This window comes from Lonchura striata, chromosome 6 (assembly GCF_050655825.1).
Source record: "Lonchura striata isolate lonStrDom1 chromosome 6, ASM5065582v1, whole genome shotgun sequence".
Taxonomy (NCBI): Eukaryota; Metazoa; Chordata; class Aves; order Passeriformes; family Estrildidae; genus Lonchura; species Lonchura striata.
Genome location: NC_140708.1, coordinates 22,884,391 through 22,898,490, shown reverse-complemented (window position 1 = coordinate 22,898,490; position 14,100 = coordinate 22,884,391). Strand labels below are relative to the sequence as shown.

Below are 14,100 nucleotides of genomic sequence, written 5' to 3'. Positions count from 1 at the left end.
CAACTTGTAAATACCATTTTTTTTCCCCCTGCATAACCTTGAGTAGCTGACATGACCTGACGGTGGCTCTCCTCATTCCCTCTACTCTGGGACCCTCATCCATAAAAGCTGTCAGGAAAGAGGAAGTCAGTAAATCACATGTGAGTGCAGGTTTAGGTTAAGATACTTTTCTGAGGTTTGGGTGGGATTTGGTCTAGTCATACTTTGAGATTCTTACTGAATGTAAAGTGTACCTGGCAGACCTTAACTTTGGTTATGTCCAGTGTTACTTTCTGTTTCCTTTGTCACTTCTCCTTTTTTAGGGCTCAGAATCAACAGGCTTTTTTATGGATCTGCACTGTGCATTAGTCCAGCCACAGCCTCTGCAAGGTCCAAGACATGTGATGTTTTGTGCATTCCTGCAAGATATCTTGTGACTCTGGCCATTCTTTCAGGAGATGTCTGTAGCCCATTGCTGCATTTCCTTGTTGAGGCAGGGCTGGAAGCAGCATGCAATTTCCTGCTGAATGGAGTGTGATGCACATTATTTGAATAGCCCTGTCTTCAATTCTGGGGTGGGCTCCTCATGTCTCTTTCCTTGTGTACCTAAACTGAAAAAGTGGTTTCAGGCATGAGAGAGCTGAATGGGGTGGGCATTTGTTTATTTTGCTGAAGGGTACTGGTCCTAGCTTAAAAGTTGGATTTCACTGGCTGAGTTGTTCCTCCCTCAGATTCCTCATTATTGTCCACTTTCTCCAGTGGTAAATTGGAAGTAGCCCCCTTGCCTTCAGTGTATTCCTGCACTGGTCTTCAGCCTAACTGAACAGACTGCTCCCAGCAGACCCATCCCTTGTTTCGAGCAGTGCTGTGCACAGCTGGGACTCTGAACTGGGGAATGGTGTCTGCTGATGTGTGTCTGGGAAAACTGTCAGTACTTGATTGTATTCATCTGTCAGTATTCTGATAAAAGAAACTACAGTAGCCTAGGATAGTGCAGCTATTAATCTTACTGCAAAACAGCTCCTGTTTTAATTGCCTAGTAGAATTGAATACATTTTTCCCTATTACTCTCTATTTTGATTTAAAATTGTTCCTTTAGATGGTCTGTAAATGTTTTTTCATGGTAGTAGAATTAACTGAAGTTGAAAATATACCCTTGAAAAAGTTTCAATATTTTCATCTTTTGCTTTGAAACACCTTTTGCTGTGTGAAACTCAAAAATTATTTGAAATTAATAACACGTTTCAAGCCTGAATTAAACTTATTTTGACATACTTGTTTTACCTGAAAATTTAAGACTTTTGGTTGCTGTTTAAGACTTTTCCTTGGGCCAGCAAGTGAACTGAAAGATGACTTGTATTGCTGCTGTTATTTGCAATGCATGCCATGGGTCTGTTTGTGAGTTTGTCCTGGCAATCTACCTCCCTTGGCCCCTGGGGGATCCCTGTATGGGATTATCACACATTTAGTGGTAAAAGAAGAGCTCCTGTGCTCTCTCATCCCTTCCCACCCCATAAATCCTATTTTCTCAGCTATTTGGCCCCCACAGCCAAGGTATCTGGGGGCATATTGGATTTTGAAGGATTTTTCTCCCATCTTATTTACAAACGAGGCTGGTCCCACTTTGCCTCTATGAGAGAGACTCAGGCATCTTGCCTGAGCTTTTTGGCAGCAGTGTTGGCCATGCCTCAGCCAAGACAATAGGTTTTGCCCTGAATGTGTCAGCAGCCCAAGGAATTGCTTAGCTGTGTGTCACTGTCACCATGTGCCCAGCTCCTGGCCCATGTGCAGGATCTCATTGTTTGGGACTTGGGAGTCAGAGTTTGTGAGGCAGGGATTAACCTCCTGTGCTGTCTCCATGGTGCTGCTCCAGTGAGCCGGGGCTTGTGGGTAGTTCAGTTTGGTGGCTAAAATGAGAAACTTATAAGAGGATTTTTGTGGACTTTGTGAAGGATTCACATGTGCCCCAGCTGCTTTTAAATATCACTGTCCCTTCCTGGGTCAGGATATGTATCCTGTTTAAAGCAGGGTTACCTCCCACATCCTAAAGCTCAGGCTAATTCCTTTTGCAATGAGCAACACTTTGGGTGAGCCCAGTAGGTTACACCTCTTGGACACATTACCTTACTCATGCTGTGTTGTAAACAGAGTTTGCTGCTGCTGCTAGGATCATCCTTGTGCATTTGCATTTTCATTTTGTAATTTTCTATTTGAATTTATCTGATGTGCTTAAGGGCATTACAGGGTCCTCACTGTTACAATGAGTGATTCACAACCCACAGTGCAGGGATTTCCCTCCCCTCCAATAACTCCATCATAGAAGGGAGGGAGCAAAAGTGATAGGAGTTTACTTAGGAAGAGGCCAGATTATACACTGGGAAAAGAATGAGCTGAAGTTATTTTCATTTTAAAAAATAACACCAAAGGAAATAATTACATTCTTATTGTTGGACACTGCCACTTTACTGGACCTTACTTTTGAAACCCTCTTCTCTTCAATCTCATTTTCTCTTATCTCTTCATAGTTTTGGATTACCATCATTATAGGTGTCAGTCCTGAGCTGCCCAGTAGATTCCCAGAAAATTGTTATGTACAAAAAAGAACTTATTAAACTGGAAGATATATATGAGAGGTTAGCATACAAACAAATATTTTAACTTGATGATATTAAATGTTTTGATTTGAGCCCTGATAACTTTAAATGGCTTCATATAAAAATTAATGACCATTTCATAAACTAATTGTTAATGATTAATTAAATAGCCACCATATAATTAATTATTATTATTATAATTAAATACTATAATTAGAAAATAATTATAAATTACGTATTTATTAACCTGAAAGTGTGATTAGTTATGTAACTGGTGATATGGGAATCTCTGGCACTTCCAGTGCTTTATTTTTCAACACAAAAATGATATCAGAGTCACAAATGTAAGAACAGGAGTTAGTAAAAGTTACTTGTATGTGCCTGAAAACCAGGCAGCCTTGGGTTTTACGTGACAAACTGTTTCAGCAGCTCACTAATTTCTAGCCTGTCTGCTGCAGGGTAATCAGTGCAATTCCCAGGAAATCCATGAAGGTTTTAATGAGCCATGACATGTTGAGTGCACAGTCAGCGTGAAGCAGTGCAGTGTGAGGAAGCTTTTGGCAAAGGCTGATGCACATAGATCTTGGCTCTTGAGGACCCAGCTGCTAATCCTGACGCTTGCCCAGGGAACTCAAATATTGGGAACTCTGCACCACCTTGCTTCATCTCTGTCACTGCACAGGTGTTGTATCCATAATCTACCTCTGATAAATAGATTTGCTAAATGAGTTTCCCATACTGGCTGGTTTGGGACATTCTGTGTAGGTGTTTCTGCTAGAACACTCTGGTTCTTTTTTAGAAGATGGGGCAATCCCTAATCTTGCCAAAATTCAATTTTTCCAAAAGTCATTGATTTTTAAGGCATATATCTCATTGTTTTCTGGGTTTGTGGATCAAAGCCGTCACTTAGCTAAAGTGATCATGACTTTTTGTATATGCTCCCTCTTGTGGTTTTGTAAGTAGCATAAAATCTGAATCTATTCTTTTGAGATTTAGAGCTACATTTTTATACTGAACTATTGAGAGATATTTAGGAAGTGAAGCTACATGCTGATGAACCAGACCCATAGCAAGCTGGCAGACTCATCTCATAGATAAACATAGATAACAAAATGGGAGAGAGCCCAAGGAAATTACATTCATTTTGGATTTCAGCATCATAAATAATACTTATAATAAATAATAATTTAATACTTAAAAATTATAATAAACTCATAAGCCTATGAAAAATATTATAAAATAATAAATAATAATTTAATACTTCCTTACTGAGAGCAACTTCATTTTTAATTTGGTAGTCTAGTGTTTTGAATGGCCATGCTCAAATTTTAAAGGACTTATTTTATTTTAATCCATTCTAAAATGCAAGTTGTCACATTCTTACAGGGTCAAAGACAAGAAAATTCAATAAACTAAGAGAAGCTAACTCATTTTCAGATATACACCTCTTCAAATCCAAATTGCAGCACTGGGACCCTGTAAGCCAAACCAAGAGGGAATGGAAAATCAAGCAAAATTTATAGCAGAAACTATGTCTTTTATTAGGTCAACTAATGTAGCTAAAAATAAGAAACAGGCATACTTTTGTGTACATGAATACTGACATGCACAGAGATTAAACTGGATTTTATTTTTCTTAAACAGCAATGCATGTATTAAAATGAAGAGAGAAAAGGGACAGCCTGGATTTTTAAGATTGTTTTTGCTGAAGTGCTGCTAGTATCATGGGTGAACAGACTTCCCCATGGCACTCTTTGAATTGTCTGGATTTTTTGAACAGTCATTTCTGTCAATTGAAAACTTGCTGAGTAGTAGCTGAAGATTTTGGGGAACTGAGTGCTGGGGAATGATGTAGTGAGCACTGAGAGGAAGACAGCCCAGCAACATGATGCTGTGGCTTTCAGGAGTCTCCTCCCTTCCTGCCCCCCTTAAACCACACACAACAACACTTCCTAGGTGGTCGAGAGAACTTTGCCTAGAAGAACAAAGTGCCTGATTTGCACATGTGATTGTTACACTGGGATAAAAGCTGGAGTCGGGACAAGGGCAGATCCCACTGCTTCAGTATTTGTACTTTTTGAAAAGCCAATTTGGCAAGCAGCATAACAAGAGGCTAACAAGTGGATGGACATATGGGGAGGCAAAATAATGGTGCATTAGGAAGAGGGTGCAGATGTGAGCTGCAGGAAGGGCGTAACTCCATATGGCCATGCTGACCTCCGGTTGGTGCTGAATGACCGTACGCGGCGCGGGTCGCGCCGGCTGAGCGGGGCCCAGCCAGCCGGGCTGGATTCACACACATCAGCTGCCCCTAGAACACAATAAAGCAGCTACTGACAGCTGTGCTGCCTGAGATCATCCTGGTACTGCTGCACCTTGCAGCTCTGGCACCTTCCCTCAAACAGCATGTTCCATGCTTCTGGAAAAATATATATCATTACCTCTGCTAAAGTGGTGGTGGTGGCTTCTTAATCCCTGTTAATCCTCTCTGCAGGAAGAGCAGAGATAAGTGTGCAGGATACTTAATTTCTGCCTGTGTTCCCAGGGTTTAAAAGCCTTTATATGCCTTTGGAAAGGAAATTACTTAATTCTTTCAACCAGAGAATATTAAAAATCCTGTGGTTAGCATGTTTATTTGAGAAACATTGTGGATTTTTTTTTTATAAACTAACCCCAGAGGGATGTGCATGTTAGGTAGAATAACAGTGGCACTCTGTTATAAGGAGACTGTGATGCATGGAGGACTTAATTCTTCAAACTAGAAGTTCTTTAACAAAATACACATGTTAAGTCCAAACTATCACTTATGATTTATTATCGTTTGTTCTTCCTTTTCCCTTTTCAGCTGTTAATCCTGACACTGGTTTAGAGTTTGGCCCCATTTTATCAATGGCTGCTTGAACTGCTTGGGAGGATTTGCTCCAGTATTCACCAGAAGTCTTTGATATATGAGATTGTAGGCTAACACTGATAATCTTTTGTGAGGAAGTGTCACAATACATACATCGATCATCCAAGCCCCTATCTGTCAGACTCCCCCAACTCAACCGTATTTTTCATGACACAATGCAGCGCATGGCCTTTAAATTACCCATCTGTCTGACAAATCAGTGAGTGTGGCAGAAACTGGCAGCAGTTTGACGTCGCCTATCACTTTAACTGAAGTGAAAGTAATGCAAACAGATTTATGGGATCCCCTTTGATTATAGACTATGAATATATTTGGAATTGATGTTTGTGAGAGAGACAAAACAGAGGGGCAGGAAAGGCTTGTAGGCAAAAGCAATAGTTTTGTGTCTGCAGCTTTGCATTTACTATGAGGGAGATTGTTCTATCCTAAATTTTTCCCTCCCCATATGGTGCATCTCGTGTGAGCACCTCTGACCTTTTTTTCTTTTTCTTTTTTTTTCTTTCATACTGAGTGATTGTTTAGCTGATCTAAATCCATAACTTTATAAATATCAAGGCTGAGTTTTCTTAAATGAATTTGATGTACAGCCATTAAATATATCTGTAACATTCGTTGCATGTCAGTAAATATGGCTGAATTTCCAAGTGGGTTCTGAATACAGTGAAGCACAGCAGAAGACAAATACCTGGCAAGGATGGCTGCTTGCTGCAATGCTGATGAGTACTTAAGTTCTGTGAGGACTTGAGTTCTCTGATGGAGTAGAGCAAAGCATTCACTTGTTTTTTTTGATCCAATGGTTTATCTTTGCAGAAGTAACCAAGACCTTGGCTTTTGACTCCATACAAACGCTCTGGCCCCAGTATAATATTGCCATGAACCTGGTTCATAACCAAAGTCTGGCATAGCAAGCCTGGATTTTTAGGAAGAGAATTTTATCCTACTCATTGGTACTTTTGTGTAAGTGTAGTGGTGAATTGTGATGCTGAAAGCTGGGACAGAGAACTACTGAGTGTGTCTCATGTGCAGGCAACAACATGCCCATTCAAACAACTCATGTCTGCAGCTGAGCTCTGGAAACCCAGAGCCATTCAGTCCAAGTAAGTGGTAGGATGGTACCCTTTGGGTTTTAGTTTATTTGTAAAATCATTTTCTGAGCTCTGGAGCTTACACAAGCTTCTTTAGAAATGCTGCTTGCCTTTCTTCAGAGAAGTCATAGACTTAAGTGATTCCCCTCTTTTAAAATAAATAGTTTTCATGAACAAAGGTGCAGGCATTGGAAGTCACTCAACAAAACAGTTGAGGTTCTGCTGTGATGGCTTGTACCTCATTTCCTGCGGAAATTGTGATTTGTGAGTTTGCCACAGAAACTCAGCCCATTCTCCAAACACCTTCAGAGTCTTCTTATGCTAGACAGCACTGAGCCAAGAGAATCTGTGACTGATGTGGGTTTTTGTATTCCTGCTGCCACAGCCATTGGTAGCTGGGGAGGATCATGATTTACAGCTGCTTTGAGACAAGTTTTCTATATTTGGAATCGTTTTCCTGAATTTGCTCAGGGGATGTTGTCATAACCTCGAGCTGAATTTAGTTTGTTGATTCTAGCGTGCACTCTATCTGAGGTGCCTCACTGAGGTTACCATATAGCTTTTGCATTACCTAGGAGCCCCTGGCTGCTTTCCACAGGAGAGGCTAGGTGGTCTTTGGGGTCTGTTTCACTCTCTCTCTCTTCCTGTCTAGAAGTTAGTCTAGTTGGTTAGTGGGAACCTATGCAAAGCTTTATTTTGGCTAAAGGAAACACTGACATACATGCATTTAGCCCCTAGTTGACTAGTACATCCCCAGTGCTTGCTTTTTTTCAAATCTAAGCTACTCCTGTTTTAAAATTCCCACTATAGTCCTCCCATCAGGTCCTGCCTGTCTGCATCCTGCATCCATTCTGAAAACACATGCACTGGAGAGCCCCCTGTGTAAGTCCCACACCTTGGTGTTTCTGAGGGAAGCCATATCTACAGTGGAGCACAGCAGACACATGTGCTATCCCAGTGTAATGTTCAAAGCACAGACATCAGCCAGGCTAGGATCACTTTGAAAACCAGAGCTAGAGTAGCTTTGCTTATGTCATTGCTCTGGTATAATCTTGTATGGGTTTTTTTCAAGCACAGCTTTGCAGTCAGGGATGCCACCAAGGCAAGCACGTCCTGGGTGGACCTGTCGTGTTTGGCATGTTCTACTCTAGTAGCACAGCAGAGAGTACATGTGAGCACAGTCCCAGTGTGGTCCCTATTGGTTTAAGCCAGTCCTAGGCTATTCTCTACAGGCAGTAGCTCTGAAAATCAAGGAAAGTACAGCTTTAATACAGCATGGTTTGAATGTAATTTCTAGGACCTAGTCAATGATACTGGATGAAATATAGCCTGACCTCTCTGCTTATAGAACCTTTGACTAGCTACTAGTGAATCAAAATACCTGCTTTTTAATAATGAATTTTTCTTCACCTCTAGGGAAGATGCATAAACTTCACCCGTGTGAAATCGGATGGGACCTCTGCCCCTTACTGCCCGCCGCCGAAGCTGCCATTGCGCGACAACGCTCCCCTCAACAATGCTCCGAGGAATCCTTCCTCTCCCGTGGCTCTGCAGCCTCCTTCCAGGCAGCCACCTCCTGGACCACCTCCATCCCGAGCCCCTCCTGGACCTCCTCCTTCACGCCCACCCCCGCAGCCCATGGCTTAGAGCACAGCAAAACCTGATCGACACAACATGTCTCTTTGCTGAACACAGCATATTTATTGAGTATTGGTTTACAGTTAAAGATATCAGAATTTGTTGCTGGTCAGCAAAAAGAAAAAAAGAAAAGGAAAAAAAATATTGCCAAGTGTCAATTTTAGTGTATGAATATATTTAAACCACACGTGCTGAGTAAACATTCAATGGAAAAATTCAGAGCTATGGGGTATAAAAACAAACCAAAATGATCCTCTAGATAGGGTAGCAGCTTTTGTGTGTATACTTTTGAAGATCTATTTAGATACGACAGTTGTCTGACTTGCTATGTCAGATCGTTCGTTACTAACTCCAGCCGGTACTCGTGCATCAGTGGCTTTGATAGCTGCTGCCTACAAGTTGGTTCAACATAATTCATTGAGGAATTTGCTTTCTTTTCCCCAACAGCACTGCATCCAGATATTAATATGGATCAACAATTGCAAAGGTATCTTTCTGCCTTTGGTTCTGCAGGTGGAATTTCCGTGGAAGTTTTAAGAGGCCTGTAACAGTAATGAGGTAACATAAGACTATGTGCCAATAATCTAGATCAATAATCTATCACAGAAGAGGGATATATCTTTTCCCCCTGTAAAAATAAGTTTTGAGCCTGCCATCTCTGCATATGTTTAGATGCGGTTGCATAGGATAACCACTGAAGGTGAGATACTCTATCTAGAAATCTAGATTTTGTACAAGACTTGGGTTCATATTTTTCCAAAGTTCAAATGAATTTTGTGAAAAATATTTTGGCTTGGTATTTAGTTTTCATTTACAGAAAGAGTAGTCCAAAAGGAAGCAAACATACACGAACTTTGAGCGTAGATGTGGTAGTAAACAAACAGAATGTGTTACTTATATCAATAACATTGAGGGACTGATTCTACTTCTATTTGATTGGATAAATTTCCTTTTGATCTTACTGCCAAAAATAATTTGATCCTTTTGTGATTAAAACATAAATTCCTCTTTGACCAGCTCTTTCTTTAGACAGTTCAGATCCCACTAATATGTAACCCTGCAGTACACCTGTGGCTGAGAGGCATGGTGTGAAGAGTGAGCATGAGCTTTTATCCACATTTTACATGCTTGGCTGCTCTCCCATGACCTCAATTCTGGTGTCATCAGAAAGTGATGTGAGCACCCACACAGAGGTGGGAATTTATGACGCGGGACTGTGGGCCAGCCCATTATTAGTGTTCACTAAACAATACCTGACTGGGTTGTGCCCAGAGCATTCCCTAGTAAATCAAAACACATGAGCTTGCTTTTTCTCCACCACTACCTATTGTATTGGAGAGGAAACCTTTGCTGGTCTGCTTTGGCACTGGCTGTGTTTTTAGGATAGTTGTAGAAATAATAATATGTTGCATTATGACACAGCATATACCTGTTTCTCCATCTGTGTGTGGGTATGTAACACATCATAGTAGTTATTGGCACATTAAGTCTAAGATAAAACACTAACTGCACTGTGCAGTTGCTCCAGATTTAAGACCTTTTAATGCAATTGTTACAGGCATATAAATTTGTACTGGTACCATCAGAAGTCAAGTTTAATGTTTCTAGTGGAAGGCCCACTTGCAGAACACCACCAAGCTCTCATCAGTCTATGCTGATCACTGTGACATGCCGTGTGTATGCAGCTGAGGCTGTCAAACATCACTCAGAAGAACCACAGAGCCTCTTTCTCCTCTTGCACTGCTCTGCTCTCTTGAGCTTAGCTCTTACCTCATGTATATTGGTGCAGGTAGTGGAATCATGGTTGTGAGTGCCATCTGGCCTTGGAACTGTTCCCAGTTTAGGCCAGAGCCAGCAAAGCATTTCTGCATGTGTCAAAATGTCCTGCAGGTCAAGAGAAACTTCCTTATGCCCAAGTACTTTGCTGACCTGTGACTTCATTGTGATCAGAAAGGAGAATTGGGATGCACTCAACCCTATCCTCATTCTTTTTAGACACTTGAATAGCATCTGCATAATTTGGTTCATGAGAATGGATTTCTGTTTGGAGGGGAAAGAAGAGTATGTGTGTGTGTGTGTGTGTGTGTGTGCCTGTGCTTGTGTGTGGGAGCTGTGCAGGGTTTTGTTTGGTTTCTCTTGCTTTACAAAGATTGCTTGAGAGTTGCACTCCTATGAATAGAAAGGCCTTTTGTAGCCAGTGTGACACAGTCATCACCTATCTCTGTTTCTTTCAGCTGAAAGGTGAAACTAAAACAAGTCCTATTTTCCACTGCAGTTCTGGTGAAACTGTTTTTACCCCAATGAAAGGAACTGGATGACTGCAGTGGGAGGGCAGGAGGAAGGGTGGGGGAAGGTGCTTCACAAGCAGAGGTCATTGATGGGCACTATACTGGTAATATAGAAACCCTACAATAACCTTGCTGGGTCTAAGATCGTTTGTAATGTGTATGTACCATGAACCTAACAGCTTCTCACGTTGGTTGTATGAGAATAATTAGCCAGCAAATGCTAACTAGAAATTGAAATGGCAGAGGACAATAAAACTGATACCCATGCCAGGATAAAACAGGCATTAGAGCTTTAACTTCTTGTGAGGCTGCAACAGACCACTGCTCTGTAGATACCAAGTCTTATCAGCAGGCAGAAGTGAGATTGAAGCAGTGACTTGCGGGTCAAGAGTTAACTTCAGCTATTGAAAAAGCCTGGGAGCCAGATTTTGTCTTGTCCTGCACCTCTAGAAATCTTGAGTGGGGTGAGTAGAGTTGGTGATTTGCCCTCATGATGTTGGTGGAATTTGACTCCCTACCAGTGACAGTGGAGGTGTTGGCATAGGCAGGGCTTCTCACAGCCACACATCCAACATGCCTGTTGTTTGCAGTTGAGGAGAATATTCGTCTTTGCTGGAATAGACAGTCTTGCAAAGATAACACATACTAATAATTCTGCACAACTTGCAGCAGGCATAGAAACAGCTTAGGCTTTGCCAAATCCCAGGTGAATGGATTCATGTATGATAAAGCAGGAACCACCATGGATTTGAGAATTAGATTTGGTATAAATGGAGTTTCCTGGATTCTCACTGTACAAAAATAAAGCATTTGGTGTGTAACTCAAGTTTTGGCTGCAGCCTCAGTGACAGGAGCACTGCAGGTTTAGTTTGCTGGTAAAGCAGGAAGGGAAAGTGAACTTTTTTGCCTTAAACTGAATTTTCTTTGCAAAGGTGGGAGCAGTGAATATGCTGCACTGGCTACAGAAAGATCTTTTGGTTGTATAGAAATGTATCCATTTGCAGTGATCTCAGGCACTGTAACTGCACAGTAGGAGAAAGTAGTTGCTATTTTATCATCTGTTGAGCTTGATCCTTATCTGGTATAAATCAAAATAGACCAGCTGAAATCAAGGCACTAATATTGGTGTCCATCAGCTGAGAAATGTCTGAAAATAAATGAAGGGACAAAATCCCTCTGAAAATGGGCTTGTTGTTTCAATGTTTGTTTTGGCATTCTTGTATATGCCAATTGTGGTTACAGTAGTTACACTGCTAAGAAATGTTCTCATGTGGGAATGATTCCATGTATTTTCCAGTATAGCACCATTTGACACTTGCAAAAAGTGCATATCTAATACTTCTCCAAATCCTAGAGGAAAATGTGGATTCAGGAGACCTTGGTCTCACACTTAGTACAGATGTGAAATGACCCAAGGTGCAAAGCAGCAGGGAGGGAAATTCAGTGTGTTTAAACCTGATACAGAACCACATTGATCAAAGCATATTTATGGCCATTTTTCAAGCTCAGTGCGTGTGTTGCCATCTGTGGGAGTAGCCTGCAGAGCAGACGGTCCTAAATAGAAAAAAAAAAAAAAAAAAAAAAGGAAAATAATCAGCTTCTCATGTGAAAGAGCAAGCATAACAATGAATGACATTATTTCATGAACTGTACCAGTTCAAATGCATGTGCACCTGGTGCTCCTAATGCTTTTTAGTCCTGTTGGTCTTCAGACAACATGATCAGTAATACGCTTTCTCTTTTTAATCGTTTGCTGGTTTTATTGTTGTTACTTCGGGTTTTTTGTGGTTTGTTTGGTTGTTTGTTTTTTTTAAGAAACATTTCACTGAGAAAACAGCCCTACTTCTGTAAATATAGAGTTTAAATTGGAGGAGACAGCACACTTCTGGATGTTACTGCTGGACAGTTATTTATTAAAAGGGGCTCAAGGTGAATAAATAGAGCGGCTCAGGATACATGCATGCAAGTGTGATAATGCAGTATAGCATTTTCAGTTCTCTGTAGTTTTGGGGCGAGGGGAATTTTTGGGTCATCCTAGTTTTTTTAGAAGTTTGTTACTGATATACCATTTAATAATGCAATAGAGATTCCTAGCATATAACAGTGCTTGAACAAATGTGTAGATTACATTAGATTTTTTTCATTTGGGAGATGAGGAGAAGGATTGTGAGGGAAAAACGTTTTAGGAAATGTTTTAGTTTTTATGGGGAAAAATGTACAGTAGTAAATTTTTAAATTTTTTATTTGTTTAGAAAGATGTAGTGTTCTCAGAAGCTGTGGGGATGTGGGCTGATCCACTGCTGGGGCATGGAGATGTGGGACAGAGGAAGCCGTAAGATTTTTGAGGGATAAAGAAGCTTTACATGGGGGTATGGGTTTGTTACTGGTACATGTGGTACAAATTTCTGTAACTGACATGCTGCTTCCATGTTATAATCATGTAACTTTATGCATTTTAGGCACGTGCTCCATTTTTCTGAGAAAACCTTGCAAATGTAATGCCTGCATGCAAATGTGGGAGATGTAACCACAATTCTATAATCCAACATAATGTAGTCTTAATGGCTTCAGAATCAACAATAAAAGTGCTTACTGGTTAAACACTATAAAGAATTTTATTGCAGGGTCATTTTAAGAGGTGATAAGCTTCTCTGTATCTTCTTTCTAATCAGCTCAGCCACCTAATGGTCAGGAGAAGAATGTGGAATTGGGCTGTGAGAATTGCCACCCTTGACTTGCTACTAACTTAGTTAGAGACAAGAGTATGTTCTGTGCCTCAGTTTCATGTTTCTAGGCTGAGAAGTTCAGTCTTTGTTTAATTCAAAGGTAAACCATTGTTTTTTGAATCCAAGTAGTAATGCTGAGTAAATTGAACTGGACTCAGAGTTCAGACATTTATTAACACATGGGGCAGAACCTGAAATACTTGCTTCTATCTTAAAGAGGAGTCACAGAACACATAGGCATAAAGTAAAATCCATACAAGATAAAATGCCAGAGCTCAGGACTTTAATGAAGAGAAATTCCATGGGAAATCCTACACTTCTGAAAATGCTGGAGTCACCAGGCTTCAGACAGAACTATCGATTTTCAGTCCCTCCCTGCCTCTGATATTTCCTCTGTATCTGTTCCAGCCCCATTGAGGACTGGGGAAAAAGGGCTGGTGGACATAAGGCAGGCAAGAAAGTCAACAGGGGTAGGCCACAAAAATCTCCAACTCAAGCAGGCTGCAATTATGGGTAGTGAAGGCTGCTGCAGAGCTGCTGAGCTGTGGTCTGCACTCAGTGTGCCCAGCATGGCAGCCACAGCACTATGTGCATGGGGAAAGGAAGCTGCCCCTGAGCACATGTGAGCCTCATCTGCAAAAACCGGTGAGCACCAAATTTTGGGGCTCTGGTAGCCACATGAACTCATTGCAGCAAAGCAGGTGGGAGCTGTGTGGTGTCCTCTGGGCAGCTCCAACTGGCTGTGCTGCTAATGGGAATTGGAATCCTCAGCCTGGAGCTGTCTGTTCCCTCGTGGAAGATGGGGCTCTGACAAAAAGCCTGGCTGGTTCTCACTCTGTGCCCCAAGCTGGCAAGACAATAGTCATCCAGTATGGTTTT

At 41.2% G+C, this 14,100-nt stretch overlaps 1 protein-coding gene across 1 annotated transcript in view; it reads left to right on the top strand.

Annotated features, from left to right (window-relative positions):
- Positions 1-13,108, top strand: part of ANTXRL (ANTXR like) — a 57,580-nt gene extending 44,472 nt beyond the window's left edge. Inside the window, exon 18 of the mRNA XM_021539066.4 lies at positions 7,986-13,108. Coding sequence (XP_021394741.3) covers positions 7,986-8,216 — 231 coding nt within the window. The 3' untranslated portion in view covers positions 8,217-13,108. The remainder of the gene's footprint in view (positions 1-7,985) is intronic.
- Positions 13,109-14,100: the final 992 nt, after the last annotated feature.